The 25,794-nt window shown below is 43.2% G+C and overlaps 1 protein-coding gene across 5 annotated transcripts; it reads left to right on the plus strand.

Moving 5' to 3' along the window:
- The first annotated feature begins 1,087 nt into the window (after window positions 1-1,087).
- Window positions 1,088-20,270, plus strand: Znf202 (zinc finger protein 202). Of its 5 annotated transcripts, none has more exons than XM_076924758.1 (9): window positions 1,088-1,228; window positions 2,474-2,546; window positions 4,908-4,980; window positions 14,292-14,789; window positions 15,388-15,598; window positions 15,960-16,048; window positions 16,859-16,988; window positions 17,541-17,660; window positions 17,994-20,270. In XM_076924758.1, the coding sequence occupies exons 4-9, from the start codon at window positions 14,388-14,390 to the stop codon at window positions 18,965-18,967; spliced, it is 1,926 nt and encodes a 641-aa protein (XP_076780873.1). In that variant the 5' UTR covers window positions 1,088-1,228; window positions 2,474-2,546; window positions 4,908-4,980; window positions 14,292-14,387; the 3' UTR covers window positions 18,968-20,270. The 5 variants fall into 5 exon arrangements, with proteins under 5 accessions (XP_076780873.1, XP_076780875.1, XP_076780877.1 ...); XM_076924759.1 differs by lacking the exon at window positions 1,088-1,228 and adding an exon at window positions 1,358-2,185; XM_076924760.1 differs by lacking the exon at window positions 4,908-4,980.
- Window positions 20,271-25,794: the final 5,524 nt, after the last annotated feature.

Below are 25,794 nucleotides of genomic sequence, written 5' to 3' on the forward strand. Positions count from 1 at the left end.
TGTCTAGTCAGGTGATTGGACATAAATGGATTAACTCTCATGATTGCCTGCTCTCCACCCAGGCTAGAGGTAGATCCCACTTCTTCGACCAAAAGAAAACAGTTTTCCTCTTGGGGCCTCAATAGAGCCCTGATCAAGAGTACTGCAATATCCTCTGCAGAACCATAACTAGCTCTCGAGCAAAAGCGATTGACATCTCCAGGTCAAAGGATGCTAAGCGGTCTCTAGCAGCTTGTTCCACAGACTGAAATGGTTTTCAAGAAGTGGCTGGAAGGAGAAGGCTTGCACATGTCACTGTGTGACATTCAGGGCAAAACTGACTATAGAAATGTCAGTGACAAAGACAATATAGATAGATAGATAGATAGATAGATAGATAGATAGATAGATAGATAGAGATATATAGATATAGATATAGATATAGATATAGATATAGATATAGATATAGATATAGATATAGATATAGATATAGATATAGATGTATCTCGGATCAGGGAAGACAGTGGCAAAGAAGCACCAAAATAGCACACAAAGGCCAAGAGAGAACATCGCCATTTTCTTACTTTCTACATTCCGTCTACATTTTAGTTCTAAGACCAACAGTTTGCCTTTTTTTTTTTTCAGGATGGACAGAGTTGACAGGCAGATGTTCTGGCAGTCCTCCAACAGCTGTGCGTGAAGGAGCCAGCATTCAAACCCAAACCTTTTTATTTTTTTTTTTTTTTTTTTTTTTTTTTTTTTTTTTTTTTTTTTTTTTTTTTTTTTAATTCTTCCATGCTTAAAAGGGGAAAAAAAAAAAAAAAAAACCTGTGTGGGAAGGAGGGGGTTCTCTTGTGGAGGTGTAGATCCCCAAACCAACATGAAAGATGAAAACAAAACCCTGTAGGAGGCAAGCAATGAAGCCCAAGCCTAGGGGGTTGATTGATTTGCCGCAAAGGGGATTGGCCAGAGAGGGCAGCAGCCCAGGGAATGCTTCTCCAGCCTGGGTCTCACTAGAGGAGCCCCAGGCTTCAACCAACACACCGAGTGGACCAAACCTCCTACAGCCTAGACAGGCTCCAGCACCGCCTGGAGGTGGGGCGAGCGGTCGCTTCCGGTTCCGGGCGCAGAGGCCCCACGTGTTCCGACCCGCTGGGCCCCGCGCCACTCGGATCCCGCTCCGCTCTTTCGGCCGGGAGTGGGTGGGGGAGCACCGGGCAGGGGAGGAGCCGCTGGAGCCGCGGGAGACGTGAGTGTCGGGGACCTGGCCGGCGAGCGGGCACCGCAGCGGGCGGGGAGTCAGGGCCGGGAAGGGCGGGAGCGTAGGGAGGGGCAGCAGACCCCGCCCCCGCGGCGCCGGGGGACAGCGCCTGCCGGGGAAGGGGTGGCGGCGGGGTCCCCGCGGCCTGGGCGTTGTAGCCATGTCACCTCCTCGCGGCCGGAGCCGGGACGTCCGGAGGCAAGGGTGGCGCTTCAGGCTTCTCTGCCCAGCCACCTCCTTCCGCCCCCTCCTGGGGCCTGAGGACTTGCACTGTGCCCCTGGGATTGCGTCCATGCCCACCGCTCCGGTACCCTAGAAGCCACTGGGGACTAGTCTAGGCCCCTTGACACCCACCTTCCCTCCTCATCAGACTTTTCTCTCTGCATCTCCCATTGCTCCAGATCCCTCCCTGCAGGTTTTGCCTTCCCTCCTTCCTAGCGAACCCCGCCCCCTTCACGTGCGATCTTATCACCTGCGATCCTCGCCAGTCCTTAGAGACTGTGTGGCTAGCTGACCAGCCCTGTGGCTCTCACCTGGCTTAGTGACAGGCTCAGAACTTCCCTGTGGAGCTAGAGGCTACTGTCTGCACTTGCAGCTTCTCTCTTCCCATCCCCGACCGTCAGTTCGGGGACCTCTTCGCCTCATCTCACCATCTGCGGGACTTTTCATTAGCGGACTGAAAGTTTGCTAGTTTGTGTCCCATGGTCATCCTGGTCCTCTCACACACTGCCTTCCCCCTGAGCCGTGGCTGTCTTGTAACTTACACATGGATAACGCTGTCTGTTCACTGTGCTAAACTCCCCAAAGGGAAGTAGGTAAACCCAGCTGATCCTGAACTGTCTTGGTCGTGGCCAGAAGTGCCACATCCAGGGTTTTGCTGACAGGCTATCCTGTCCACAGTCTGCAGATGAAAGCCAGGGAAGCTTGTGACATGGAAGTCACAAGGTATCTCTCTTTGCACCTTTTCTTTGAAGCAGCCCCATGGACCTTAATCCAGAAAACAATTTCAATGAGGTGTCAGGATGGCAATGGGAGGCTTGTTGGGAGAAGCAAGTGACAGTGGAATACTTTGGTGTCATCCGTCTTGAGTAACTTTTTGCCATTGCTGCCTAACAGAAAAGGGTGGACACGGTTGGAGGAAGGTGGTACATTTTTTTCTTCTAAGACCAGCTGCTCACGGTTCCCCCTGTCTCCTATATACACAGCCTTCGCATTCTGTCTGTATAATTGCAGGAGACCGTCATCCCAAGGCCACTGCAAGATCTGCATCACTATTGAGGGACTCCTGTCATTGCAGAATATACAGGTGAGGTGACTATGCCACTTGACACAGGCATAAAACAGCTCTAGACCCTGCTTCATTGCCCTCTTTTCCCCTGAATGTAGACGTCACCAGATACGTTTTGTACTTTTCTGCATGAAACCTCACGTTCACTTCCTTTGCCCAGGTAGTGGGTATTGAGTTTAACACACCTGAGTCTGCATGTAATGCCAAAGGTGCTCTGTGTTCTGTATTGATCACTTGGAGGACCACTATTTTTGGCCAGACCTCCCTCATGACACCTTTGGTTTGAGGCCAAAGACTTGCACATACTAGTGGTGTTGAATAGTCGTTGATGGGTGATCTTACCATTCAAGTTTGAGTTATTTGTGAAATTAAATGCCTTTAAGACAGAAAGCCAAATGTCGTATCATCTTTTATGGCAAGTTAAGATGAAATACTGATAAGGATTGTTTTTTGGTTTGCTTTGCTTTGCTTTGGTTTTCTCCTCCTAGCTTGGGTTTAGTTTAGTTTGGTTCAGTTGGTTGCTTGCTTGTTTTAGGACAGTGTCTCTCTGTATAGCGTTGGCTGTCCTAGAACTCAACTGTACAGACTAGGCTGGCCTAGAACTCACAGGGGCCTGCCTGTCTCTACCTCTGAGTCCTGAGAGTAAAGGCCTGCCCCCCTTGATTTTCTTGATTCCCTTGATAAAGAGCTTCCACTCTGTTCACAGGGCACATCGTATTCTAGGTTTCGATGTGAATTCCTGATATTGCTAAAGTCCCTGCTGTTTCCTGATTAACTTCTTCACAGCTTCTTCCCCTTTCTGCTGAGTACATGGAATATTATGAGATATAAAATTGAGGTTCAGTGTATGTTATGAACTGAATCAAGTCTGTCCACTTCTCCCCTCTAAGTTTCTCTCCATTGATACTACAGCAGTCTGTCTCCATTGAACAATAAAGCAGGGTAGACTTCATTGATAAACCACCTGATTCCAGCTGTCTCCGCAAAGGACTTATTACCAAAGAGCCCTGGCACCCACTAATTTCAGTGCTTCTGTATTTAAGTTGGGGAGTGTATTTATTCAGCTTGTTTTCTATAAACTACCTAGAAGAGTGGCAGGGCTAGGAACATATCCTTGCTTAGGGGACCCAGCTTCCCAAGGAAAACAGACACTAAACTGCCCATGAGGAATGACTGCTGGGATTTCTTCCGTGCTGTCAGATTCTGCTAGGTCAAAGCACAGAGATCCCAACCTTTGTCCTCATATACATGCAAGAGAGCCTCAGACCAAGCCAAAAGGAAATCACCCAGCATAGAGCAGTAGGTAGCCAGGATGTATTGATTGTGTACACATAGAAAGTAACTCGTCCTGAGATACCCACATCCACCCCTGGGTCCAGCTGTAGTCTTGTTATTTATCCTTTTCCTATTAAGTGATTGTTTCTCTGTTGTGAGATGATTGTTGACTGTATTTGATATGGGAATTTAAAAATATCTGCATAACTTTGGCTGCCAAATAATAAATGCTGTTTTCTTCCTGGTGGGTGTCAAGTGTGATGTCCCTTACTTTTTCAGCTTTAGATTAATTTGTGGCATTTTGTCTTAAATTTGTATTTAAAGATTGACCCACATTACTTAAGTCAGTAACTAATTCTGGGTGCTACCCATTAAATGTAGGAAGATTCACTTCATGCTGGAGGTTAATGAACATGGTCTTAATGGCCAGATAGGCAGTTTTTGTCTCTTAAAATATATATGTAAGTACAACTTATCTCAGTTCTTAATAAACCTCTTTCATCATCCCACACGGATCCATTGTGAGTCAAACAGTAAACAAAGTGCTTGTCTTTGTTCCTCTTGAAGCCCCTCCTTATCTGTATGTCAGAGAAAACATTTTATTAGAGACTGAATTGCTATGATTTCTATATTTTCAATTTACCATATTGTCAATGACATTTCTTATCCACTTTAAACCTAGATGCTGACTATAAAGGCAGTCAGATTTTAGAGGAGAAGATAGTTAAGCCTGTGCCCACACTGACCATCTTGTACTGGCCAGTACTTATTTGACCTTTCCTCTTCTTCCTATCTGCTCCTGTTCCATTGCTCATTCTGTTTCTTAAAATCTGTTGTAATAAGCTTTGAGCCAATATTCTCTTCTCAAATATGACTTTTATGAGGGAGAAAGTGGCAAAGTAAAACATTTCTCAAGGTGGGGCTATAGCTCAGTGGTAGAACACTTGGCTGAAATGCAGAGTTCTGGACTCCATCCCAGCATTTCCAAATAAAACCAGTTTTTCAGCATGGTTCAAGGCACACTGATCACGGCATGCTTGAAGACCAAAAACCAGGGAATGCATTGCTTTCACTTTCTTTGCCTTCCGCGTTGAACTTTCACAGGACTTGACATCCTCACTGGATATGAATCACATGCGTCCTGCCAACTGCAAAAAGGGAAGGGTCTTTGCTTTTGGTAAGTAGAAGCCTTGCTAGTTCCATCTACAGTTAAAGACTCTGTCACCAAGGTCCTGCCCATCTGTGTTCCAACAACTTACTTCATTCAGGTTTAGTGCCTCCAGAGCAAGGACTGTTTGCTGTTTTGGTTTGAATTTAACACTTCATTTGTGGTAAGACAATAAAACAGACCAACCCTTTCCCTCATTTTTCTTTCATAATTATGAAGAAATAAAATGGACTGTGTGCTTATTATTTAAATCTTGATATCTCAAAAGAACTTGAAAGATCTTGAAGCAGAAAATAATGAGACATATTGAGCATCTACCCTGTGCCAGATTCTATGCCAAGAGATTTATATAAATTATATCATTTACTCCATAAAGTAAGCATGTGAGGCAGGCATGTTAACCACATTTCAAGGATAACCTGAGTTAGAGAAATTGTACCATGGGCTTATGAGAGTAGAGATATACACTCAAGATTCCAAAGTCATGTTATCATTACATGGGCGGCAGTGGTGTGCATCTGTATACGTAGCAGTTGAAATATGGGCAAGAATTTGGCTAGCAGAAGGGCCGTATTCTTATGATCTTTAATTTTGTGAAGTAGTAGCATTGGAAGAGAACAGTCAAGAATTTAGTATGGTTTTTTGTTTGTTGGTTTAATTTGAAATCTAAAACAGCTTGAAGGCCAAGTAAGCTCCAGTAAGCAGTTGTATTCACAATCCCAGATTATGGGGCTACATTTGTCACTTTTAGTTTTGTGACTTTTCTTGGAGATGTGTGACCAAATATCCCCACAAGATAAGACATAAATGACAGGCAGATCAAAGAAATTCTTTTACCCATATAGCTTGGTAAGTCATTGAGTTCATTAGTAACAGCTTGAGTAAAGGGTTCCTCATAGTCACAAAGGTATCTGTATCACCGAAAGGTTCACCCCAACATGGACAACAACTCTTGTAGCTGCGTGCCCATAGTTCCCTGCATGCCCATAGCTCCCTGTTTAATCTGAAAGTGACTCCACCAGAGTCTTCACCACCAGTTGCTTCCTGTTTGTATCATGTTTGCCTCATGAATCTTGTGGATGAGCTTAAGTCAGTGAGCTTTCCGAGCCTAAGTGTCATTCCTTATGAGACTTACGAACCATACCCCACTGCCTTTCCAAAGAGGGCGTTTGATCTGTGAGGAAATATCTGCATGGGATTCACTCCTGCGGCTCTTATCTTCTTTTCACTCCATCTTCCAAGATGGTCCCTGATCCTTGAAAGGGGTAAAAAGATGGCTGGATATTTTCTTCCATTTCTGCCTGAGCATAGGGTTCATAGTAACAGTTACTTGACAGCAATCAGCAGCTTGACAGATTGTTGTCTATCAGTCTCTGCAGTTCAGCAATATTCACTTCAGGGGACAGCCTTTTCTTCCATACTAGAGGCTGATGACAGCAGAAATCTGTAAATATGAACGACTGTTTCAAAGGCGGGTAGGTACATCACAGTCATATATTAAAACAGAAACAGTAGTTAGTTTCTTAACCCTTGGCCTTCCTAACCTCTGTAGCCACAAATACTTGCTTTTACTTAACAAAAGTAGATGTCAGTACAGTAGACTGCATAGCACCTTCTGGCAGTATGAAAACCGTCCAGCAGGTAAGACCCTCCCAGCTCAGTCCCAGATTGATTTCTCATGTTCCATAGTCAAAACGTTCAGTGCCTTCAGTAATAGAGTCTTACCATTTGCTCCTAATGTGAAGCCAACAGCAGTGTCGGTAGCTCACAGGGAAGTGGGGTAGGAGGTGAGCAGGGAACTCGGGTCTCCTTGGCCCAAAGCTCATAGCTAATCACTCCTAACACTGGAACTTTCACTCAACAATTCCATGACTCCCGGGAGTGCCCACTCACAGAGGTTGACCTCCAGCTCCATACCAGTCCCAAGCCCCCTAGTAAGTCAACCTCTTAACCTTCCTGGAGCAGCCCTGTCTAGTCTAGTGAGCTGGCTATCAACTGCCCCTTATCACATGCCCAGTTCCTTCAGCAGTGCTTGCCCTTCCTCTGTTGTTCTCCAGCTTTTGATAATCATGAAGAAAGATGTGAGCCAATATGAGCTGGACTTCCGAGACTTGTTCTCCTCATGCTGCTTTAGGTTATATACACCCTGTCTCAAGGAGGATTAAGTATTTATGTTTCTGTTTCTCTACCTCTTTGATACTTGGGCTGCCCATCTGCACCCGTGTCTTGTGAATCAGGCTATGAGAGACTGTCTCATTCTTTGTTTTAACATCTGTTCAGTTAAAACTTAATGCACTTATTCTGCATTGGGCCACTAGTCACTGCAATGCCTTATACTGAATCATGAATTTCCCCTTTGTATTAGAGGTTGGAACTGAGGTGTATCTTCTACTTCTGCCTTACTTTTGCCCTCTTCACTAACTTATTTTCCCATTGGGATTCTAGTGTTTTAGACAGAGGGTGGAAAGGAGTGCTTTTTAGCAGGGGTCTAATTTGTATTGTCTTCCTTGCACTTGCCTTTTGCACCTTCTACCGAATCAGAGGATAGCATTCACGTGTCTTTTTCCTATCGGAATTCCTCTTACATGGGCAAGTGCTTTCCAGACAGACAGCTGAGCTCAGCTGTGACTTTTCACTCACTACCACTGTAGCCTGCTTATGACTATATACCATGCACTTTCAGGATTGGCATAAATTCTCAAGTTCATTAACATTTTTGGAAATGCCCCCAAGTTGCCTGGTAGGCCTGGTTCACTGGGAAAGCCTGCCACCTCACAGCATGTAGATAAGATGGTGAGCTTGCCATTCTCTCAAGGGACACTCCATTCTCAGTGACTTTACCTTGGTGGTATGTCTTATCACACATTAGTGAAAGCATGAAGCTGCCACCACAGAAAGGAATCACATTGTCCCCTACCACATGGAGAAATGTCCTCACGATGGAATTGCTTCTGTAAGTACTCTGGTCTCAGGTCAGTGTTAAGTCTACTGCCTCAACCTGTCAGTCACTGTGCAGCTCCTCCTCCCCAACTCATCTTTGATCTTTCGGATTCTGTGTCCTGGCTAGTTGTGTTGCATGTCTTTTGGAGGAATATGTGAATAAATGGCTCTTCACTCCCAAATAAAGTGCTGATGACATCATACCAAAAAGGGATGATTCCATCCAGATTTAGTTTCATGATCTGATGAATTTATTAGGGTTATTTACAAGAATATGGGTGAATCTAAGGCATTTGCATCACAGGAAAGGTCTGTCCCAGGATGAGTGATATCGTAAAACTAACTATCACCCTGGATCTCCCTACTTAACTTAAAAACAGTGACATAAAGGAGTGTGCTCTTCACAGCAGTTGGCCTGCTGCTTATGTAACCTTGGAGACTGGGCTTGATGAATGTAACAACTTCCTGAGCCTCCTGAGTTTTCTAAGTTTTGTGGACATCCTAAGCCTTGTTTCATTAGCTCCCTAAGGTTTTTGAGCTTCACTCTTTCCTCAAGAATGTTTCAACATGAAAGAAATGGCTACACACAGGACATCTGAATCTACTAAATATAACCACTTAAGTCCAAATTGCTAGTTAATTGTCTGAAGACTATTTTCCAGTAAAAAGGCAAGTCACCCTTTTTCCTATAGCTAAAAAGATGTCTTTTAGAGTACAAAATTGAGAATTCTTTTATGTCTTACAGAACTGAGTTAGCCACTTCTGTCATGTGACATCTTCAGATAAGGGACAGAGAAAACTAAGCCAAGAATGGCAAAAAGATCTTAGTTTCCCCTTGCCTCTTTCCGAATCATCCCTTATGTACTTAGCAATGCATACTCAAGAGGCCAGGTCATGAGGCTGCCCCATGTTATGAAGCATCTTTGTAGACATTTTCATAGTGACTCTTCTAAACAAATCATTTCAGTTCCTGACCTAGTTGTGGACTTCCACATGGGTTATCCAAGAGCCATGGCCCACTTCAGAGCAGCTGCTAGAGAGGCACTGGGGATGGGGAGTGAACACTGGGTAGAGGGCAAGCGACCCCAGGAACTTGCTACAGAGCCACCAGGGTTGGTGCCAGGGTTTTATTTTGCTGTGGAACTCTTCCACAGACACCAAAGAAAGATAATGGAATTGGAAGGCCAAAAATTGCAAGGCATCATGCATGTAACCTTGCACATCCCATGAACTGTAGGGTAAACAGTGAAAACTGATTCTTCTTGTCTCCATTAATGTTTGACATTTGCATAGCATATTTTAATTTATGCCATTCCACTGCATTAAAGTAGTTATCTACAGAGGACTTTACCTTTTACAGAGGTTCTGGTGTGTGTGAATCTGGAGCTGGAACATGGTTCCTTTGTATAGCTTTCCCCGCCTGCCATGCCGATCCCATCCCCATCTCCTGCCAGTGAAGGGAATCCTTCCCCTCTTCATTGCCACTGCTGCTGACCCTCTTTCCCTCCATCTTATTCTCGGAGATTGCTAAAGTAAATGCAAAGTAAGCAGCAGGAATACCAACTGTGGAACATTTAAACACCCTGCCAGGGTGTATGTAACATGGCTGATTTTTTTTTTAAAGAATAAAGTCACTCAAAGCAGGATTCCTTCTTTCAGAACACGCAATGCATGAAATCTTTTGGACCTGATGCTCCTTGAAGACCAAGGGAATTTCTAGCTTGCTTCACTGATCTTGTTCTCAGACTTTTAAAATAATAGAGATCTTTGGTTAAGCTAAGTTAACCTGGTATAGCAACTCTGTTTATCTGCCTTACAGGTGAATGTTAGCATAAAGGGATATATATCTGGGTAAATAGTGAATATTGACATTAAATTATTTAATGTCTGGTTGGTGCTTACTAAAGCTGATTGAAATCTCAAAAAAAAAAAAAAAAAAAAAAAAAAAAAAAAAAAAAAAAAATCCCCCAATGTGACCTGAAGATTACTTATGACTTCATCACACTTGAAACCACTGGGAATGTCTTGTTTATGTATCATGCAAACAATACATTTTTCTTTATTCACTTATCCAACACACATTTTGCTGGACATACGACTAAGTATAATTCATATGACATGGTTCTGTCCTTCCCGGAGACAGAAACTCAGTAAACGTTCTCTGTCCTCACCAATTATGAAGCAAGTACCTATTTTTTTGCTAGACTTCAAGCAGGGTGCAGCATGCTCCTCCCTTCAGAATCGTATAGTCTCGTGAGTAATTCTGCCACTAGAGGAACAACGCATATTATGATACGGGGAGAACCATGTTCTTATTCATCATCTGGGAGTGTTCAGTAAAGCAAACTCAAAATAGATCGGACAGATAGGACAGTTGATAGAGATGCTCAGAAGATCTTGGTAAAGGGAAACGAGATGCAGAACAGTAATTTGAGCAATGGTTCTCATGGCAGTGGCACTCACGGTAGAAAAGAGAGGCTCCCAAGAGATCTGGTCTGGAGTTTTGAGTATCAAAGAAATTCTTTGGTGGGTCAAAAAATCTCTTGGGAAACTGGAGAGACAATTCAGTGGTTAAGGACACTTGTTGCTCTCCCAGAGGTGTTCCCAGCACCAAATGTCAGGTAGCTCACAGTGACCTGTAACTCTTCTGGCGTCCTTAGGCACCTACATACATCAGTCACCTGTAACTCTTCTGGCATCATCAGGCACCTATATATACATTAAATTGCAATCTTTAAAAAAAAAAAAAATGACTTGAGGGCAGAGGTTCAAATAACATGCTAAAATTCTTTTTCAGGAATACCATTTAAAGTTAATATTAAAACCAATCCGAGATTACTAAAACCATTAGTGCTGAGCTAGAAACAAATGAAATTCTGTCCACTTTTAATTCTACCAAAATACAAAGCAACAACAAAAAAAACTTCACTAAAGATAAGCATATAATTAAAAACAAACTTGCAAACTACCAAGTAGTAGAGAAACTTAGCATAAGATGCCACAATAGAACGAGTAAAGATGCTTGCTGCTAAGCTTAATAACCTGATTCATAGAAACCCAGTTGGTAGGCAGAGAACCAGCTTCTGCAAGTTGTCCTTTGACCTTTAGTGTATACTATGGCATGCCCACATCCACACACAATTTTTAAAAATAGTTGCGTAACTATCAAAAACATGGAAGCTGTATTGCAAATGATTAAAGACAATAGAATGAAATAGATTAAGAGAAATTTGGGAAATGTGATTATAGAATTATTATAGAATAATTATAGAATTATTATATGTCATATAAAGTGCACCAGCAGTCAAGGAACAGCTGGTGAGAGTCAAGTGATAACCTTGAGAGTTGATTGCAGGCAATTGCAGTGCAGTACAAAATGACTAGCCAGCAAGGGCTCCCTGGCTGGGTATCATTCTTGTCTGGAGGAAGACAGAGCCAAGACCCTTGTAAAATTTTAATTTAGTGGTTCACTCTGCCGACACATGGTACCTGACACAGGTTTCTAGGGTTGAGACTTCAGTCACTCAGAATATGGCAGCATGTAGTACTCACCTAGAGCATTTAATGCAGATGAAGACATGATGAATTTGAAAGACATTTGTTAGACAGAATTAACAAGATTCAGTGACCCAGCAAAGTGTGAGTATAGGTAGAGAAGGGCTGGCTATGCTTGCTAAGATAGCAAGCAGGTATAAGAGCAGAGATCCATAGGGCTTTGGTGCATTCATTGTGTTCTTTGTAATAGGCTTTAGAGCGTAAAAATCACAGTTGCTAACATCAAGTTTCTCGAGGAAAATGAGCAGTGGCTATGTAATAAGACAGGAAATGAGAAGGATGGACCAAGGCTGCTATTGACCCATTTCAGTGATTTCTAACCATGTATAAGGGTAGAAAATAGGATCAAATAAAATCTCAGACGACATGAATCCTGTCTTAGAAGATAAGTAAAATTTAGCCTAACTAAAGGTCACAGGTACAAAGAGTCAAGTGTGACTTTTCTCCAAGCCAACCAACTACCATCTTGGAGCATTCAGCTGTGCCCCCTTGCAAAAGATACCAGCTGGGCATTTTTATAGTTCACCTCCAACCCAGGAATCCAGCTGCTTCCTACCAACTGGCAACTCTGCATCTCCCCTGCAGGAGGGACCAGAATAAACACACAATCACACCAGAGAAGACTAGAGCAGGGCCTCTGTCTGTGCAGCTCTAGGGAAGCCCTGCATCCCTACTGGGTAAAGCTTTCTAGGTGTGTCTTTTGGGGGGAAGAATAACCACATCCTGTAAGAAACCCCTCGCCTATACTCCATAAGGATGCCCAATAAATTCTTTTGTTCTCTAGAGTGAAATTTGGTGGAATCATACCTTCATTTATTAGGAACTTAAGACAAAGGATGGATATTGCTTATGTTTTCCCCTGGGAAGGAATTTTAACAACTCCTGTTCAAAATCCAAAGTCTGTGGGACACTTGTAAGGATCGTATGCGCCCAGTTCAGGAATGGGGGCATGGCTATAAAGAATTGCAAAGGGAATAACAACATTAAGGCCAGCAAGTATGTGATATACTTAAAGAACCTTACTCACTGAAGAGAAAAGCAGGAATGATTGAAGATCTTCACTAGGGGAAGAACATGACCAGATTTACTGTGACAGCAAACACTGGTAACACTATAGAAAAATAATGTCATCTACAAATGTGTTGGACTGTATTCGTAACTATCCTAGGAAATGTGTGGCCCACAGGCTGCAGAGAGGCATATCTGCTAACCAGTGGTGACTTGGAATAGCAACTGCAGAGGCAGTTAACGGTTTTCTAGATGAAAACTGCTTAGGGCATCATCAGAGCAAGGGAGTGACAAAGGAAAAACACTAAGAAAACGCCACACACACATTGTAGCTGAAAAAGAAGACAGAGTAGAATGTGTTCCACAGGTACATTCTTCAAAAGGCAGGGAGGCCTAAAAAGCCATGCTGGCGTTGGCCCTCGTGCAGTCACTACAGCAGGTGGTACATACAATGGTGAGATAGACTATAAAGTACTTTGTATCTCCTGCAGTTTAGAATGGTCTTACATTTAAAACACGTTTTTATAATACTAAGTGATAGCATTAGAAAAATACTTTAGGAAGTTAGTAGTTAACATTGAAGTTCCATCTCCCTTCTGAACACAGAAAACAGTAAGACATTTGATCTCAAATGTACTCTAACAGAAGTATCATCATCTCCATTCTGTTGATGAGAAAATACATTTACAGACAAAAACTTCCCACTGGGCTGTACTCCTATCCTGTACCTAAGTGAGAGCAGGCAAATGTAAGCACTTTTAGTCCCCTTACTTCCCTTTGTATCACCCAACCAGGGTAATACAAACTATCATCATCACTAGAATGATAAGTAGCCCTTGTAAAGATAGAACTCTCTCAACATACTGAATCACAATGTCTTTTGGAGAAAAAGTTTAACAACTAATGTGTTGTCTTTTACTCACAGTTGAGTTCTGCAGGGAGCACACATAGGAAGTCATGGCTATAGTTCAGGCAAGGTGGGGAGGACCACACTGAATAGCAAGGAGGAAGAGGAGTAAAGGTTTAGAAGTTTAGGAGGTAGGGTTGGTTTAATAAATTTTAAACAATGAGAAAAAAACTTAAATTTGAATCCACAAGCTACTAAGTACTTTCTTTACAATTGGTCCCTGCCAAGGCAGGAAGAATGTAAATTTGCAATCAAGGCTAGAATAAATGAGTGTTCTTTGAGTACTTAGGGGTCAGTAAGTCATCTGATAAAGGCAGGCTTCTGGGGCAGTACTGATAGAGTTTTTCCTCACTGTTGTTTCTTGGAGTGCTTAAATCTCCAAAGGTTCACATTTTGCAAAGGTTAATATTAGCATAATGCAGCCTTGCATAACCTGTACCCACCCTGTTGATAGCTCAGGATATACACACTATGTGCCTGTGAAGCAAATCCTGGCTGGGGCATTGTTTGCAGGCATTATGAGCCTCTTGTCTCCCAGCCATGGAAGTACTGTGGGGAGCTCACGGTGTGCTGGCTGTAGTACAGACAGGAAATGAAGAAGCCAAGACTAAAGATTTGAGCAGGAAGGAAGTAGAAGAAAGCCATTGGGGGGTAGAGCTACACTGTCACAGATATAGCAGGATACTGCTATTTCATGGACTAGGAACCTTCCCTAGGAAAGGAGGGTAGTAGAGGACCTTGCTAGGCCATGGATATCCTATCCTAACTGGGTTTCATTGCAACATACAGTTATGGAAACTGGTAATAGGGGGAGTGAATTATTTCAGAAGTATACAGAGGATTACTAAGTCACGACTGTTGTCTCTGCATAACTGCAGGCTTCTGTTCTCTTTCATCTTCTCTACTATAGGTCCCTTAGGAGGAAGCCCTTGAGGTACCCAGTCTAAGATACATTAATGCAGTGTGAGGGCTAAATGGTGTGATACTAACACCCGAGAGCCAGGAGATGGCAACAGCCTTGGAGCCAGAGGACCAGGATCTTTGGGAAGAAGAAGGAGTTCTGATGGTGAAGCTGGAGGATGATTTCACCTGCGGGCCAGAGTCTGCCTTGCAGGGTGACGATCCTGTCCTGGAGACCTCTCACCAGAACTTCCGACGCTTCCGCTACCAGGAAGCCTCCAGCCCTCGAGAAGCCCTGATACGACTTCGAGAGCTCTGTCATCAATGGTTGAGGCCAGAGAGGAGAACAAAGGAGCAGATTCTTGAGCTGCTGGTGCTGGAGCAGTTCCTGACTGTCCTGCCTGGAGAACTGCAGAGCTGGGTGCGAGGCCAACGGCCAGAGAGTGGCGAGGAGGCGGTGACGCTGGTGGAGGGTTTGCAGAAACAACCCAGGAGACCAAGGCGGTGGGTGAGGAGGGGGAGTCCTGATCTGTGTGATGTGGAGGGGGCCTGGTCCTGAAAGGCTGGATCTGGGGAGAGTATGAGGGTCTCATAAATTATCCTTTAAATCCTCCTGGTTCTGCCGTCTAGATCCATGAACGCAGTGGGGCAGGAATGGGTGTGTGCGAGTGTGACTTTCTCGAGTCTGAGTCATCTGCCTGTGCCGCCTAAAGATTGGGTTTTCTATTTCTTTGGATGTTGAACCTTGGGCTCCTTAGAAAGCAGCTATTATGACCTCCTCTAGATTCACCTAGACATAATCCCAAGAGCCCTCTCTAGGACAGTAATTTGGTGAAGCAAACAGTAAGCAGCCCTGAAGGACAGATGGAAACCTCAGGGCCCCAGGTGACAAGATTAAAGGTTGACAGAAGTGAAAAAGTAGGGCCATCCTAGTGTGTCCCCTGCCTTGTCTTAGTAAAAATAACTGGTTCTTTGTGTGCCTTTGCAACTTGAGTTTCCTCTCCTCACCTGGTTTCCTCTATAAGTGTTCCTCCCAAAACACCCCTGATGACAAGCAGGAATTTCCTCCTGACTCCATCATGACTGGAAGTTAACATTATTCCCAGGTAACCGTCCATGTTCAGGGCCAAGAAGTCCTGTCAGAGGAGACACTACAACTAGGGCTGGAGCCGGACTCCTCCAGTGAGCAACAAGAGCCAGCACAGACCCTGAGCATTGAGCAGCCCCATGAGGAACCACTCCGAAGCACGGACCTGGGGACACCCGAACAGGAGAGCTTGCAGCATGAAGGGGAGCACCCACCCCTGCTGGAAAGTGGTAGGAAGACGCCTCAGCAGGAAGCAGAAATTTTGGCAAAGTGAAGAAGAAATGGGGGGTTCTCTTATACCACAAAGGCTGGACAAATTCTAATAGAAAGCACAGAATATTGATGTTGAGAACAGAAAGAACTAGCTAGAACCTGCAAATGGGTCCTACAAATGGGGCCAAGTTTAAGTAGTAGTATTCTTGAGTGCTCCCAGCATCAGTGGGGTTATAGGTCGTTAAGATAATTCTGTCCTCCTTAGATCAGTTTCTTGATTCTCTTAGCAGATAGAGAAGTTGGGCCACTTTCTGTTCACTCTAATAAAGGAAGCACGGCCTCTTGCAGTCACATCACTAATCTCCTTTGGTTTCTTAGAGGTTCCAGTGTCCCAGGATATAGACCTTCCCACAGAACAAGAATCTGAACACCCCGAGATGGTTGCTCTTCTCACTGCTCTCTCTCAGGTAAATCTTAATTCAAAATACATATTTGAGGATTTGTTGGATGTTAGTCATATGCTGAACAGTCATGGACGCAAGTCTGCATGCTTAGAGTTTCTTAGGGTTTCTGTTCTTTCTGTGGGGTGCGCCATAGGGGAAGAAACTAAAATTAAACAGCTGTTTCCGCTCCAGCCTTCGTCATCTGGTTATTTGCCAGAGGTGCTAACTGTTCTTTCCTTCAGCTAGACTACAGCTCCAGAGGTGCTAACTGAAGGCACCAGGTGGGATCATTTTGCAGTATTCAGTACAACTTTGCAGTTACTAAGTGAACAGGGCCTGGGTTTTATCATTTGTAAGAATGCCTGGCATGACTGCTACAATACTTATGAGCTAACCCTCTTGATGTGAAATTATGGGGCTCGGAAAAGCAGATAGAATTCACTGTTGGTTTAGAGTTGTAGTCTAGTGGGAGAAAAGTTCTTTCTTGTTCTGACCATAGATGATAGTAGATGGACTCATTTGGGAACAGTTCTTAGAAAAGATGGTTTTCACTGAGACCTCCCATTAAAACACCAATTAGGGAGTTGAATGATTTAAGGCCCATCTTGGGTTTTAAACAGAAAAATATAGTTTGGCCTGAAGAATCATAATGTGTTGGAGAAGCAGAAACAAGGCCAGCGTTTTCCTCAAGTGCTGAAGGTTCAGAAGCAACACCATTAACAGGCCCCCCCATTCTACCTCCCCCATTCCCTTTGTCTTTGGATGGACCCTACCTCAAAACACAATAGGCTACCTGAAGCATCACGTCTTGATTGGATTCTTGTGTCATTGCAGGGACTGGTCACATTCAAGGATGTGGCTCTGTGCTTCTCACAGGATCAATGGAGTGATCTGGATCCAACACAAAAAGAATTCTATGGAGAATACGTCTTAGAAGAAGACTGTGGAATTGTGGTCTCTCTGTGTAAGGAGTTGCATGTATTTCCAGAGCATTCTAGCTGCAAATATCTTTTTCCTGTTGGAATATAGGGAATCAAAGACCTTGTACATGTACTAAAGTTTCACTAATGCATGCCTACCCCACAATGAGATTAAAGATCAGTTAGCTGAAAAAGATGATACCTTTCCAACAGTAAGGAAGAAAGGAAGGTGCTTGGGGAAAAAAGGGAATGAAAAATGAGAAAATACAGTTTTTTGAGTTTAATATTTAACTTTTGAAGTAAGCATCTGAGTTTTGAAACAGTCAAAACAAAAGATAATCTGCTTCCTTCAACAAGAGAGGAAGGAGCCAGGAGCAGAGTAAGTAGTCTAGTTACTGAGGCTCAGGTAAAAGAAAGTACTAGAAATGCTCAAGACGGGCAGCACAGACAGAGACACGCAGAGCTGGAGAGCAGTGATGTCTGACCACTTAACATAGATGCCTCTGCTCTGCCATCTATCAGTCCAGACAGACGCTCTTAACTCAAGGAAGGAGTGAGCCAATCACGATGTCCTTTTCTTCCCATCTCTTGAGCAGCATTTCCAATTCCCAGACTAGATGATACCTCCCAGATTAGAGAAGAAGAGCCTCAGGTCCCAGGTGTCCATGAGTCTCCAGAGCCTGCAGAACCAGAAATCCTGAGTTTTACCTATACAGGTGAGGAGTATCAGACAAGTCTGGTCACCACAGTTGGGCAGTTCCCTCTAGTCAGTGTGTCTTTTTCCTCCTAGGCCTTTCTCATTGGGTCCTATTTATTATTTTCTCTTTTTGTTATGGTCTGACTTTATAGACTTGCCCCATAGCCCACCCACTGGTTCTTCTAATATGCCATCCATCACTAATGCTTTCTTCTGAAAGCCAGACCCTTCCGCCATTACCCTCCCCTTCACTCTTCCTACCATTTCTTAGAAACCCCATTCAAAATCCTCTCATATAAAAGACACTATTGTTATTCTAACTTCTCCTTTTCTGTTCTTGCCCCTTCTATAGGAGACATGAGTGAAGCTGAGGAAGAATGTGTTGAGCAACAAGATACTCACAAGTCTGTTTTGGCAAACACAGAAATTCACCAGACTCCAGACTGGGAAATAGTCACTGAGGATAGTACCAGTAGACTTAATGCAAGATTTGGCACCAATGTTCCCAAAGTTAATAGTTTTACAAATATTAGGGAAACTATGCCTGTTCATTCCCAGTCAGGGAGGCAGCATCATTGCCCTCTATGTGCTAAAAGCTTCACATGTAATTCTCATCTTATTAGGCACTTGAGAACTCACACAGGAGAAAAACCCTATAAATGTATGGAGTGTGGGAAAAGTTACACACGGAGCTCACATCTAGCCAGGCACCAGAAAGTCCATAAGATGAACCCGCCTCATAAACATCCTCCAAACCGGAAAACTGTGGATGCTTCTGTAGTCCAGTCTGAGGTAACTACCCGTGTGGAGAAACCATATACCTGTGATGATTGTGGAAAACATTTCCGTTGGACATCGGACCTGGTCAGGCACCAGAGGACACATACAGGAGAAAAACCCTTTTTCTGTACTATTTGTAGCAAAAGCTTCAGCCAGAAATCTGTGTTAACGACACACCAAAGAATCCATGTTGGAGGCAAGCCCTATACATGTGCGGACTGTGGAGAGAACTTCAGTGAGCAGAAGCAGTATATGACACACCGGAAGACACACGTGTCTGAGGAGCATCATCTCTGCAATGAGTGTGGGCGCTCCTTCAGCCATAGTGCAGCGTTTGCCAAGCACCTGAAAGGCCATGCCTCAGTGAGGAACTGCCGGTGTGATGAGTGTGGCAAAAGCTTTAGCAGGAGGGATCACCTTGTCAGACATCAACGAACACACACTGGGGAAAAGCCCTTCACCTGTGCTACCTGTGGGAAAAGCTTCAGCAGAGGATATCACTTAATCCGGCATCAGAGAGTCCACACAGGAAAGACCAAGACCTAGCTAGAGGCCATATGTTGAGAGCTTAATTCAGCTGCCAACTGAGATAGGATGGGTTCTGTGTTCAACCTGAGAAGAACTTTTCTGAGGCATCTCTTTGACTTGCCCATACCTTATATCCTCTCTTCCAACTACCAAACAAAAGCCCTATCCAGAACTACTCAGCTTTTCTCAGTTGAGGCTTCTGTTTCATTGGCATGCTCCTGCCTCTACCTCATAGGTATGATGTAGGAGATTTGAAACTTAAGGAAATTTGGGTCATTATGTTTTGAGAAACATAGGCTGCTCTAGATCCTGGAGACTACTTGACAGCCTCAACTTCAGTGTGGTCAAGGATAAGTACGTAGGTCTGATAAGAGACCAACTTAAAAGGGTCTGTCCTTACTGGGCTCAAACCTTAAAGCACACAGCCCTAAACTCAAGATAGGTTTGGGTTCTGATAGATTTGCCACACACTGACTCGCCTCTTCACTGTACACTTTCCTTTGATGCTGGAGACAAAGGGGAAGAATTTTGAAGGACAGATCCTTAAGGCTGCTTCACAAGGATTTTGACAGGCTGCTCCTTTCCCCGTTGTCAAAATGACACTAAGTGCCACACACTGCTACAAAAGCGGGCCTCATCAAAAGCCTCTTGGGGTGCACCACCCTGTCTGAATACTCCTGTCTTTAGCTTTTCTACTGTTCAGCAGTCAGCTTGTCCCTTACATGCCACTGCTAAAGAGATGGAGTGCTGGAGTGCTGAAGAAGTCAGTAAAGCATAATTAAGACATGGTGAGATCCATTCCATTCCCACATAATTTTTAAGCCTGTCCTTCATTTGGCTTGTGAGAGGGGATCTGATGCTCTTGTTAGCATAGAAAGGCACTGTACCCAGTGCAGAATCATAATTGACTGAGGGAAACTAGAGAAGATAGAAAACCACTTTGGAAGACAATGAAACAGCTGTTGCCACTGGCCGAGACTATTAGGGCTGTTCTGACACCTAGTCCTTGGTATTCCTGCCTCGGTTCTCTAATGTCTAGGAAGATTATGAAGCCTAGTATTTGGGACCCTGAGAATTAATCAGAAGTAAAGGGATTTTTATGTGTCTGTGTTACTTGGTTTTTCATGTGTAAGTTTGTTTCCATGTAATTGTGAACTAAAAAGTAGTTTCTCCTGGTGGCCTACGGTCTTTTACCTGTTCAAAGTTCCCAGGAGGCTGAAATTTTATGAACCTTACATGTCTGATCATCTGAAAACGACTGAGGACAGATGCTCCACAAACGGAGCACAGGATGTGGGATTAAAGCATGAGACAGCAGATATTTCTATGCCTGATTTCTTCTGCTTATTTTACAATCACAGGAATATGGTGGGTGAGCAAGGCATCTTCCCAGCTCTGATATCCCAACAGGAAAATTCTCTTATGATGGACTAGTCAAATTTTAATAATTTGACTAGTCCAATAATTGTCATGAAGATACATAAGAAATAAAGTGATACTTGGAGCCACGTACCCCAATTTACATTTTACCTGTTCACTTTCTAGAGCGTCAGGTTTCTGATGACCTCTGAAGGCCATTCCTACTATTTAACTAAATTTGGAAGGACAAAGTTTCTTCCACACTAGTGAAGTCTTGGAGCGGTTAGCATAGCTCTGGGTAGAATGTGTACAAAGTGGGCCAAGCCTGAAGTTTTCACAAGAGACTAATATTCTAGCATTTTGTCAACCGTGTATCTAAAGTGTAAGCAGAATTTGTCCTATTAGAAATGTCACTCAAAAGATAGGGGAGCTCGTACTAATCTCTCAGGGACCATAGAACACACTGCAAAGGGAATTGGCTTTTCTCTGGTTTGTCTGCCTGATTTCAGTAAATAAAAATCTGTCAAGACAATTCTCCAGAAGAAAAATTTGAAAGATGTAGTTAGGTGAAACGGCGTTTCTATTCTCCCTGCAAAGTTTGCTATGCTGATAGAGGTTTCTGGTCCTTTTTGTAAACTGCTGTGTTTTCTAAGACTTCTGGATAGACACTTAAGCACCCAAGTCGGAACACAACCACAGAGGAACATCAGGGCCAGCCAGCCTCATAAGAGGAAGCCCCTAAGCCCTAGTGTAGCATATTCATTCCCCAAGGCATGCTCTTAGAATTAGTGAGGTCTAGTGTTAATTGTAAGGACAGAAAGGCAGACTTGGCATTATATGGAAGAAGCTGCAGTCTGCTAAACTGAACAGAACGTCTAGGTTGTTGAAGCTGGCAGGTGTAGGCATAACCAGGAATCATTCAACTTTACCACCACAAAATTACCAAGAGAGCAAAGAAAATATGCTCCAAATTAGGAGGCTGATGAATTCGTATGAACTCTATAGAAATTCCTGAAAGTTGTACTAGCATCAAGTTATTAAAGCCAAAACCTACATTAAAGTCTTGCTGCCTCCAGACTCCAAGGCAGATGATAGATTTCAGAAAATGTGTAGTATTTTCACTAAGTGGAAAAAAAAAAAAAAACATAGAATGTCCTTAGTGATTCTTGTAAAGCTGGCAGACAACATCTGTTCTAGATTTTTCTGCTAGGAACGAGCAGCCCTACTGCAAGAGAAAGTGAGGTGTTTGTGAGATGCATTTAGAGAGCGTTTTCATTAACCAGGCTTCTAGGAAGGACAATTAAATGAGACTTAATGGAGCCCCATCATGGCTTTGTAGAACAAAAGCAAGACAGAAATAGCAACTGGTGGCCTGCTTTGTAGAGTAATCATTCTGAAATCTTTCCCCACCACTACTGTATGTTTTATTAGTACGCAAACACACTAACCAGTCTCATCATTCATGTACGTGATATGTTTTGATCATATCGATGTGTATTATCCTTTCTCCTTCCCTCCCACTCCTGCTAATCCTTGTCTTTTCTCAACTAGTCCCTATCTCACTTTCATGTGGGCGGGGCGGGGCAGGCATCCCAAGGAGTTTCATCAGGATGGTTTTTGGAACATGAGCACCTTTGCACTGGCTATACCACTGAAACAAAGTGTCTCTGTCCCATCACTCACTCACTCACTGTAGTAAATGCTTAGGAAGGGGTGGGAGCCCATGAACCCCTTCTCATTCCAGGACAACGTATTGACAAGCCAAGATTGTGTAAGTAACCACCTGTTGTGAGTTTAAGAGTGCAATAAGAATTCATGGCAGGAGGTAAGTTTTCCAAACTACTACCGTCTGTCCTTAGCACAAAGATTGATTCTGCCCCTTTTGTGATTCACTGAGCCATAGAAGCAAGGTGTAAATGTATCATTTATGGATGGCGTTCAACAATCATTTAACTCTCCATACTTTGATCAGGTATGAATCTATACTAACCTCTGGCTCTGCAAAAAGGAGTTTCTCTGATCAAAGCTGACAATAGTCTTAGTATATGAACATAAACTTAATGAGAAGGCAATTTGACAGGCACATCAAGTACATTAAAAAAAAAAAAAAAAAAAGCGGTAGCTTCCCCCAATAGGACCTATGCCCTTATCACATACAGGCTTTTGATTGAGTATACATTACCAGACTTGAATTCCTTCCTGTGGAGTAGACATCAAATACAATGAAAGTGTTTGGTTATCCCTAAAACAGGCTTGACACTATTGCATCAGTAGGCTCATCCTGCCTAGTAAGTATTATTGTACCCAGGACAATGGATGGATAAGACTTAATGACAATTCTCCCCCAATAGCCTCAATGGCATCTTCTGGCACTGAAGCCAACCAGCAAGAAGGATGTTTCCAGCCTAGTAGGCAACCAATGGCAGTGGTAATTGCCTGTATTGTTTTGGGGGACTACAGGGACCTTCCTAACAACACATAGTAAGGTAGCTTGTGCCCACAGGTTTTTATATAATAAATCTATGGGTTGGGTCTGGAGAGAGGGCACTACAGTTGAGAGCATTGGCTGCTCTCCCTGAGAGCCCATTTGAGTTCCAGGACCCACATAACCTTCCATAACTCCAGTGCTAGGGAATTTGATGTCCTCTTCTGGTCTCTGTGGGCTCCAGGCACACACGGTACACAGACATACATGCGGGGAAAACACTCATGCAAAATAAACTAATAATCTTTGGCTCCTGAGAGCAACTTGACCCACACTGAAAACTCCTTTGGGTTTTTATTTTAAATTTTTGTTTACCTGTCAAGCTTTTCTCATGACCTTTTCACACATTGTTAGTTTTGATCCACTGTCCCTACCCACCTCCTCCCCATCTCCCTGCCCCCACTGTCTCTATGTCAGCTTTCCTACGGACAATTACACCTTCCAGTTTCACATTACATGTTTCCACTTCCTTCTCTCACCTTAGTCTCTTTTTTTCCCCCGTTCTACTTCCCCGGATTCTACATACTTTTATTCCTGTATAAAGATACACACATAAACAAGATGAAATATGCAGCATTTATCTTTCTGAGCATGGAATATCTCAATATTTTTAGAATGTCATCCATTTCCCTGCAAATGTCACTTTTTCTTACAACAGAATAGAAGTCCATATTTCTTCGTATGTTTTTCACTATCCTTTCATCAGTTGATTGACACCTAGCATGGTTCCGTGCCCTCACTAATGTGAACAGAGCAGACATGAACTGCTGCTGGCCATGCATTATCTAGTAGGATATCGAGTTCTCTGGGTGTGTATCCAGGAGTGGTAGCTATAGCTGAATCCATGTAGAAGTTGCATCGTTTTATTTTTGAGAAACCTCACCACTGCCTTTCATAGGAGCTGTTCCAGTTACACTTCACCAGCAGTGTGCAAGGAAGGGCTTCCCTTTCTTCATATCCTCACCAACATCTGCCATCACTAGTTTCCTAAGGTTATAGCCATTTTTGTCTGGGGTGAGAAAGAATTCCAAAGTACTTTAAGGGGTGTGTGTGTGTGTGTGTGTGTGTGTGTGTGTGTGTGTGTGTGTGTGTTCAAGTGCCTGCAGTGACCTGAAGAGGGCATTAGATTCCCCTATATCTGTTGTTAATGGGGTGGTTGTAAGCCAGGTGACAAGGGTTCCTTGCATGTCCATTTTAGTGTCAACATCATGCTGTTTTTAATCACTGCTGAACTTTAAATCATGCATGGTGAAGCAATATTCCTTTTTTTTTCCCCAGGACTGTTTTTTTATGATTATTTTCTGTTTCTTTAAACAATGGGAGTGGATATTTGATAGGAATTTCACTGAATCTGTAGACTGGTTTTGGTAGGATGGCCATTTTCACAATAGTAACTCTTCCAACCCACAAAGGAGGTCTTTCCAACCTTCTGGGGTCTTTGTCAATTTCTTTCTCTAGTATTTTTAAGTTGTCATTATAAAAGTCTGCGACTTCCTTGCTTAAACTTGTTTTCCAAGGTACTTTTCTGAGGCGTTTGTGAATGACATTATTTTCCCTGATTTCCTTCTCAGGATTGTTTCTAGATAGTAAACAGGAAGACGACAGAGTTCGTGTGCTCTTTTTATAGTCTGCCACATGGATGGAAATGTTTATCTGCTGTTAATTTAACGAGTCCCATTTTTAGGACACATTGTATATAAAATCACATCACCGACAAACAAGGATATATTGATATCTTGTCCCATTTGTATCTCTTTTATATCTGCCTCTTGTTTTATTGTTCTAGCAAAGACTTTGAGCACTATACTGAATTAAAGCACAAAGAGTGTGTACTCTTGTCTTACTCCTTATGTTAGTATAAATGAGTTCAGTTTTTCTCTACTTAGCATGATGTTCACTGTAGGCTTGCCATGTATAACCTTCATTATGTTTAGCTACATGGCCTGCATCCATAATACATATCATGAAAAGACAGTTGTAACTGCTGTCTGTCAAAGCCCTTTCTGTACCTATTCAGGTGATTATGTGGTTCCGTCTTTGAGTCTATTCGTGTGACATATTTACTGACTTGCCTATGCTAAACTATTCCTGAAAATATAGAATGAAACCAGACTGATCCTGAATAAGGACCTTTTTTACAAGTTTGCAAGATATTGACATTTTTTTTAATTTGATTAGTTCATTGAGGACTAGAATTCTTCATTCTTACTTTCCCTACCCACAAAAAGGTGTGTTCTTTCAAGTTCAGCAAGTCCAGTTTGTGCTGCCTATATGCTTGCGTGTATGACTATAAACTTGAATGTGGTTAACATACCAGGGACCATCCCTCTAAAGAGAATTGACTCTCCCTCTCCCAGACACTATCAATTGCTGGTAGCTCCTCCACTGGGTGGGACTTCATACACACCTTCCCTCTCCATTCAGGGATTTTGTGTGGCCTGAACTTATCCAAGTCTTTGCATGCTGTCACAACCACTGTGACTTCATATGGAAATTTGCCCTGCTGAGGCCATAAAATACTGTTTTCTGGTCATTGACTTCCTCCAGCTCTTATATTTCTGTACCCTCTTCTGCAATGATTCCTGAGACTTGGGAAGAGAGTTGTGATAAAGATGTTCCATTCCACACTCTCTAATTCTCTACATGTTGACTAACTGTGTTAATAACCATCTACAGCAAAAAGGAGAAGAGGAGGAGGAGGGGGCGGAGGAAGAAGAAGAGGAGGAGGAAGAGGAGGAGGAAGAGGAGGAGGAAGAGGAGGAGGAAAAGGAGGAGGAAGAGGAAGAGGAGGATGAAGAGGAGGAAGAAGAGGAGGATGAAGAGGAGGAAGAAGAGGAGGAGGAAGACGAGGAGGAAGAAGAGGAGGAAGCTTCTTGATCAGGGTTGAGGTATTCACTAGTCCAGGAGCTATCAGTAGTCATTAGGAGTTAGTTTAATATTGTTTCCATTTGACAGAATAATATCAGTAATAAAAACAACATAATACTGCCACTAAAATAGA

This window comes from Arvicanthis niloticus, chromosome 26 (assembly GCF_011762505.2).
Source record: "Arvicanthis niloticus isolate mArvNil1 chromosome 26, mArvNil1.pat.X, whole genome shotgun sequence".
Classification (NCBI taxonomy): domain Eukaryota; kingdom Metazoa; phylum Chordata; class Mammalia; order Rodentia; family Muridae; genus Arvicanthis; species Arvicanthis niloticus.

Bases quoted from the DNA above. Each gene is read 5' to 3' on its own strand.
- Znf202 (XM_076924758.1), top strand. From the start codon at position 14,388: ATGGCAACAGCCTTGGAGCCAGAGGACCAGGATCTTTGGGAAGAAGAA. The intron at 15,599-15,959 runs GTAGGAAGACGC...TTGGTTTCTTAG, and splicing joins CCCACCCCTGCTGGAAAGTG to AGGTTCCAGTGTCCCAGGAT. The intron at 16,049-16,858 runs GTAAATCTTAAT...GTGTCATTGCAG, and splicing joins TTCTCACTGCTCTCTCTCAG to GGACTGGTCACATTCAAGGA.